The following is a 6,882-nucleotide window of genomic DNA, read 5'->3' on the forward strand; positions in this document are numbered from 1 at the left end:
GTGGTTGTTTCCCTTAAGATTTATTGTTAGTTGTTATCAGCAACCAGTACTTTCAGTGATGAGAGAAATTAGAGTATGTAGGATTCTCAGCTCTTCAATGTGAATATACTGCATTACACATAAATGTCAAAAATCAAGCACAAGCAAAAATGAATAATGACCACAAAAAAACATTTGATTGTATAAAAATAGGAAAAAAATTAAACTCAAAATATACTCCCTTATTATCGTTAAGCTTCTTTAAATCCATATGAACACATTGAATGCGTTCTCTTGAAAGATTCTGTCTCCACGGCGTTGGTACATCCGTGTAACTGAAGGAGCGATTAGCTTCATTAGTGTATGTGTTGGTTGAAAAGGAGAGAAGATAGTTATTTTGTATCAAAATTAAATTGTGCACATTGATCAGCGTTTTAATAAAGGAGTCGGCTCAAACGGATGCGGCCTCAGAGGCTCACGACCTCAGCTCTTCCAGGCAGCGCGTCAAGTTGCCGTTCCTGCCGGGATACTGATTCTCTCTGATCCTCTTCTTGATGAGCGCAGTAGCGTCTTCAACGAGCGTTGGCCACTTTACGGTGGACGTGCAGAACGGCTCGAGGAGTCCCAGGTTGGTCTTGAGGCCCATTCCAAGCAGGAAACGCAGGAAAATGTCATATTTCCCATCGTCGTATCGCAGGCTGCTGTCCACGGCGCTCTTGTACAGCTCTATCGCCGTGTGCCCCTTGAATATCCCCTTGAACCGGTCTTTCAGCTGCTGCTCAAAAATGTTCTTCCCCTGGTTGGTAAAGCAGAGAAACACATAAAGGGCCGCCAGGTACTCTTGCATGGTAGGGTGGATAAAGCTGATGACTTTCTCCTGACACAAGACAACTGGAGTCGTGATGTATTGTATGCAGAGGCCGCTGTTAATCACCACCTCCTCGTCGTCGACATCAACCTCTTCCCAGTCGTACTTTGAGATCTTGAACTTGCCTTGTTCCAGCATGTTGAAGGCCAACTTTCCAACTTTCATGAGGAAGTCCTTCTCTTTGTTTAGGCTACGATTTGGAACCCTAAATGCGCGATGCTGTCGGATGAGTGCAAGCAGCAGCTTGGTGTACATGTAGGTGATGTTCCTGGGCGGCTCTGCCCGCGTCGCCCGTTCCCTAAAAATGGGCTGGAACTCATCTGCCACCAGTGAGCAGAACAAGGGCAGGTGGCACATGATGCGGAGGGTTGTGGAGGAGTTGACGTACGCAATAACTCGAGCTGCTTGATCCGGGTCCGTAAACCTCTTCTGAAAGTACTCGTCCTTTTGAGGGTCGAGGAAACCACGCACGTCTATCTCATCATAGTGCGTGTCGTAAGGGATGCTGCGCTTTACCAGCGACCGAGAAAAGACCATCAACAGGCTGCGGAAGAGCAGCCTCTCTCTGAGGAGGTTGACCACGATGACGTTCAGGGTGGTGATCTCTTTGAGGTCCCTGAGGATGGAAGTGTTTTGAAAGTCGAGCTCCCCGCCGTACTCATCCAGACCGTCAAAGATGAACATTATTTTGCCGTCGTCGCAATTATAATCTTCTTCCCTCAGTTTCTTGGTTGCTGGGTAGAGTGTTTCTAATATTTCCACCACGGAGGTCTTAGAGTTCTCAAACTGTTTGAGTTCTCTGAACGTCAAAGGAAACAAGAAGGACACGTGCAGGTGGGACTTCTCTTCAACCCAATCGAGGACTAACCTTCTGAATGCCATAGACTTCCCTGACCCTGCCACTCCGGTGATCAGCATAAACTTAAAGTGTTTGTGCTCCAGCCGTTCAGCGCTAAAAATATCCTTGGTAGAAAGCAGTTTCACTTTTTTATGGTTGCTGTCCAGCTTTTTTATGGTCACGACCTCGTGTTCAATATTTGGGCCATTGTCACATGTTGAGGTGATGTGAAGATCGGTAAAGACGTCGTCAAAGGGTCTCCTCTCTCCCTGCATGGCAGCATCCTCACACACGCTGCCGAATTTCTTCTTCAGAGTCTCGCATAAATCATAACGCACTTCATCTGGAAAAAAAGAAAAATGTGCATCTCAATATGTAAGATTCTTCCAAATGCACTTTGATTATTATCTCATTTGCAATACAAGAGCCTACTTACTTTTGATGCACAAAGTCTCGAGGTATTCAATCATCTTTGGTTGCCCAACGGCCTGAAGAAGGGCTTTGGTGATCTGCAAAGATAACTCCAGGTCGAAACACTCGAGCAAGCGGTCCACAAGGTCCACCATGTCCAAGCCTTGGGGATGAGTGTTGAATGCGTGCGAGTATCGCTTCCACAGCACCACCTTGAAGTACTTGAAGTCTCCATCAGGCAGCTTCCCAAGGGTTTTAGAAATAGCCTGATTCCAAAGAAAGGATTCAATTCAATGCTGCCGTTTTCAACAAGAGGATGTCTTCTATATCATTTCTTTAAAACTGATGAAGACAAGAGGGGGAAAGCAAACTAACCTTGAAAGTGAATGCCACCGTCAGGGAAGGATGCCTGATCTGATTTGGGTCTTGGATTAACTCAGGTGTGACAGGAGGCTCTGAGACGGTATCATCTTTGCATTTAAGCCTGGTGTGCAGTGGAGAGATTTAAAAACACGTTTTACTGTGCGTCCAGTGTGTAGTAAAACACTTTTAACACGTCAAAGTGTCACGACATGGGTTCGTTTCTTACTTGGGGGTCATCTTTTCACAATCGTCACTGTCCAATGAGTAGCAGCTCGAGTATGAATCTGCTCCTTTCAGCTGAACCCTAAAACCAGGAAGGATGACAAGAGGGCGTTAACTACTTTCAATTTAACGACAAGATTGATTGCAGTTTTCCCAACTTTAAAATGAAAGTGACAACAAGGTGCGGTATATTGAAAGGTACATACCACAGGCAGGAACGAATGCATTCATTTATAGACTTAATTAAGCTTTGAATGCTTCGTCTTGTTTATACCTTGTGGGGGATCCATCTTCGTCACTCATGTGGATGGAGTCGTCCTCACTTGTCATTGATCTGTACCTCAGAGCTGGAGAAGAGGCCTGGTCCACATACTGCCTAAAAAGAAGAGAGTAGATACATTTATCACATTAAATTCAGGTATATTACCCCTATATTTAACTGCTGAGCTGCCACACCACCCTTGTTGTTACACATAAGGTGTAAGTAATATCTGTTTCACTTTGTACTGTACCATCTGTAGAAAGCAAGTGATAGTATATGGGTAGTTGCTTCACTACTCTACATAAAAAACACTACCCTACTACCCTTGTAAAAATCTCCCTACCAGTGGCTGGTATCCATTGGACTCGGCCCCAGGTCCAGAGAGGGTCTTCTCTCAGGGATGTAGAAGAGCTCTTCGCCTTCATCAGACATACTCTGTCCTCTGCCGGACACCGCATCCCCGAGGGAAGAGCCTGACGGCGTGGCCATCGCCTCCAATTCACTGTCGTCCATCATGTCATAGAAAGGACGAGATCCCTTCTTGTTTTCTCAGGGATGGTCTCGCGGAGGTAACCTGCCTGTACCTGCAGAAGAACATGGGACAATACAAGATATCAGTTCTCAAATTCTCCATCAGAGTGTGCATAGAAAGGAACTTTACACCAAACCAGATGTTCAGGTTTCTACTGATAGATGCTTATTCAGCTTCTGCACTACGTTATAATACTGAATTGAACTTGTAACAAGCTAATTACATTCAAGGTAACAGAAATGTCCTTTCAAAATAAATTAAAGTACAATGTCAAATGCTACTCCCAGGTCGGTAACCACTGTAATAACCTAGCTTTAGGTCTGAAGGACAAACAGGGATTTATTACCTCTAGGTCAACGTTACATAGTCATTTTACTTCCTCATTTTCACTTTAAGGCGCTGCATTGGGAAGCTACAATGAAAAGTTAGACGCTTGTAAGTCTCTGGCTCGCTGTGGAGATGAAGTGCGTCTACCTGCATCGTATGTCTCATGTATTCACATGCTTTAAACTGAGGCTGTATATCGTCCAGTCTGACTGATATGGATCATATAAACAGAAGCAGCTTTAGCTAGCATAAATGGCCTAGTTTGACTCTTGGTCATGGCTATAATGTTTAAACTTCACTCTTCCGACTTGACTTCTCCACACGTGACATATGTCAGTGTCAGACTATGGCAGTGGCCTCTGCACGCGCCGTCAACGGGATTTTAAGATGCGTCTATGATTCAAGGTGAACGTTAAATCTGAATTTAGGAGTGAAAAAATACGATGACAGCCCAGCGACAAACTGTCGCAACAGGAGGGCTCAACCCAGGGATAAGGAAAGTTATTTTTTTTTACGCTCAATAACATTACTTTAATAATGGCTCAAAGCGTTAAAATAAACACAAAGGTATTTAAATAAATACATTATTGCTAGTTTCTTGTTTATGCCAAAAAAATAACCTTAACTTACCCTCGTTTTAGTTCGCTTCAGGAAGTCAACATGTCTTCTTCTCCTATCACGTGAGTAGCCAAACAATACAAGACAGACTCTGTCGCCACCTAGAGGCCGGAAGTGTGAACAACACGCACTCTTCTTTTACAGTCTATGGTGACGCAGCTGAACAGTGTAAACAGCGTGTAAATGTGTTTTTCCCAATTTCTGTTCATCATCCCATGAATAGAAAGTCATACAATAGTTGTAGAACAAGTTATGAAATAAAGTGCCTTATACCTTCTATGTTTGTGATGGCAAACATGTTAAATACTATATGTGAAAACAGAGGGTGCACGGCTGGCCCAAATCAGGCCTAACTGCTGACTAAAATAACTTGAACGGCTTGGAAACGTTCAGCATTGCACTCCTATAATATTGTTCATCTCACAATGAACAGTTTAAAAACAAAGATCCTAATCGATGCAGCTGAACCAGCTGAATCGTCTACTTTACTCAACTCGCCTTGCTACATTTTACCCACAATACAACTCGACTGCTGACAGTCCTGTCAGAGATTCAGCTGGTCCATGGGTGTGTAGTAGCGGCCTATGGTAGCGGCTAAAGCTGAGTTTATTATGTATCCTCGAGTCACTAGCCTGACGTAGAGATGAGGAGCAGGCCACAGAGGCCAGGTAAGGTCACCTCTTTCTAACTCTATACCCCCAGCTTGTTTTTTAATTTTCAAACCTGTAGTCTTCTGCCCCACCAACGCTGACTCAGCTGGCATCACTTGAACCAACTGAACCACCAAAAAATGCTTTATACAATTCTTTTTTTTACATATCCAGCAGCACTCCAATGTAAACCGACTTAATGTGTTAAACCGGCGGAGTTCTCCTTCAACTTTCTTTGTAATTGAAGTGATTGTGTGTGTGGCAATTCATAAAGATATCTTTATGACAATCACTTCAACTATGTCAACATCTTTTCAACATTAGCTAACGAGGAGAATGTATGTGTTAGCTTTTTTTTTATGCAATCCATTGCATATTTATTGCATACCTCGACGAGACAAATCTTTTCATCTTAAGGTATGACACTGCTGTGATGCTGATACTGTGTCAAATGCGTACTGTGAGTGTCTGTGTGCACGGCCAATGCTCGAATGTCCTTCTGGTTGGTATTTACTGCAAAATATGATTCATAAAAGTAAAAAAAAAGCAGCAGCTGGTGTTTTATTAGAGCTGTCTGTGCTTGTGTTTCATAATTGTATATGTTACTTTCAATTTATACCGGTAGAATCAAGTTATATTATCAACTTCGCACAGCTGGCTTCTTGTCCCATTTATTTATGATTATTGATTATGTTGAATGTCAGTTCTAGCACTGCTGGGGTGATTGGTTACACAGTCTTTTCTTAATTGTATCACGTTATGCTATTTAGTTGCTTTTTATTTCCCGAGAGTTTAAAATTGCAATGCAGCCTATAACACTTTTCATCGTTTATTTGTGCTGTGTAAGAATCATATAGTTATTCTGTAAGTGTGCATGCGCTCATCAGTGTAGGCCTGTTTCTTTCTGATCTGGTATGAGAATCAGTTGAGATGTAGGCCTAGTCTTTGCTGTGCGAGTGTCCACGCAGTGAATATAGCCTCAGATCCGGAGGCTGTTTACCAATACAAGAAAAAAAAAGCGAGGCGCATGTCAGCTTCCTTGTCTCGTTAGTGACCGCTACACTGCGCTTTGTGTGATGGAGGCGTGAGCAGCGACAAAGACGGCAGGAGGAAACAGTGGATGTATGAGGGATGATTAGTGCCCAAAGGATTTTAGGAGAAAGAAAAGAATCATTCTTAGGATAGCCATTGTGTTGGATTTATTAGTGGGCCAAAGCCATTTTGAGGCTGTCAGACGAGCGGTTTTTGTTCCTTTTATTTAAAAATGACATTTTTGCATAGAAATGGGATCAAGGTTTCAAACTAGACTATCACAGAGTTTTAATGAACAAAAGATTGTGAAATGGACTTAAGTCCCCGCGGCAAATCTGAAATTGGCCAAAAAAGCCTATACTCACCATGAATATCCACACAAACACAGAGATTGGAAATGTACTGCATAAACACTCTGAATACATAAAAACAACCTGCTTGGGTGCAACCTCAGACTGACCTGAATGCTTGGAAGCTTCTGCCATTGCCATGGTAATCTTGCCATCAGAAATATAGAATAGCCCACGAAATAAGGAATAATAATCACATTATTTGATTATTATGAGTTTTTCTTAGACTATTGTGCTGTTTGTTGTGTGTGTGTGCGTGTTGTTTCAGCACTGTCCCGGCCACTGAAATGCAGTGAAGGAGATTGATAGATGGTCTCAGCATTGCCAAGTCTTTTTTTTTTTATATGTTAGCATAGGCTACAGTCTATTTGTTTATTTATCTGTTCTACAATCTCTTCATTTGTTCTACAAATTAATAAAGTTGTTTTCG

At 42.6% G+C, this 6,882-nt stretch overlaps 1 protein-coding gene across 2 annotated transcripts; it reads right to left on the reverse strand.

Annotated features, from left to right (window-relative positions):
- Positions 1 to 10: 10 nt before the first annotated feature.
- On the reverse strand, positions 11 to 4,462 carry nlrc3l1 (NLR family, CARD domain containing 3-like 1). 2 transcript variants are annotated; one of them, XM_079171559.1, is made up of 7 exons: positions 4,433 to 4,462; positions 3,287 to 3,527; positions 2,956 to 3,057; positions 2,686 to 2,763; positions 2,472 to 2,580; positions 2,122 to 2,362; positions 11 to 2,028 (listed from the first exon to the last, which is right to left on the reverse strand). In XM_079171559.1, exons 2-7 carry the CDS (start codon positions 3,457 to 3,459, stop codon positions 455 to 457), a joined length of 2,277 nt encoding a protein of 758 aa, XP_079027685.1. In that variant the 5' UTR covers positions 3,460 to 3,527; positions 4,433 to 4,462; the 3' UTR covers positions 11 to 454. The 2 variants fall into 2 exon arrangements, with proteins under 2 accessions (XP_079027685.1, XP_079027686.1); XM_079171560.1 differs by lacking the exon at positions 4,433 to 4,462 and having other exon boundaries at positions 2,956 to 3,053; positions 3,287 to 3,428.
- Between the last annotated feature and the right edge of the window lie 2,420 nt (positions 4,463 to 6,882).

Source organism: Pholis gunnellus (assembly GCF_910591455.1).
Source record: "Pholis gunnellus genome assembly, chromosome: 13".
Classification (NCBI taxonomy): domain Eukaryota; kingdom Metazoa; phylum Chordata; class Actinopteri; order Perciformes; family Pholidae; genus Pholis; species Pholis gunnellus.

Bases quoted from the DNA above. Each gene is read 5' to 3' on its own strand.
- nlrc3l1 (XM_079171559.1), bottom strand. From the start codon at position 3,459: ATGATGGACGACAGTGAATTGGAGGCGATGGCCACGCCGTCAGGCTCT. The intron at 2,764-2,955 runs GTATAAACAAGA...TCCTGGTTTTAG, and splicing joins GAAGATGGATCCCCCACAAG to GGTTCAGCTGAAAGGAGCAG. The intron at 2,029-2,121 runs GTAAGTAGGCTC...CTTTTTTTCCAG, and splicing joins CGAGACTTTGTGCATCAAAA to ATGAAGTGCGTTATGATTTA.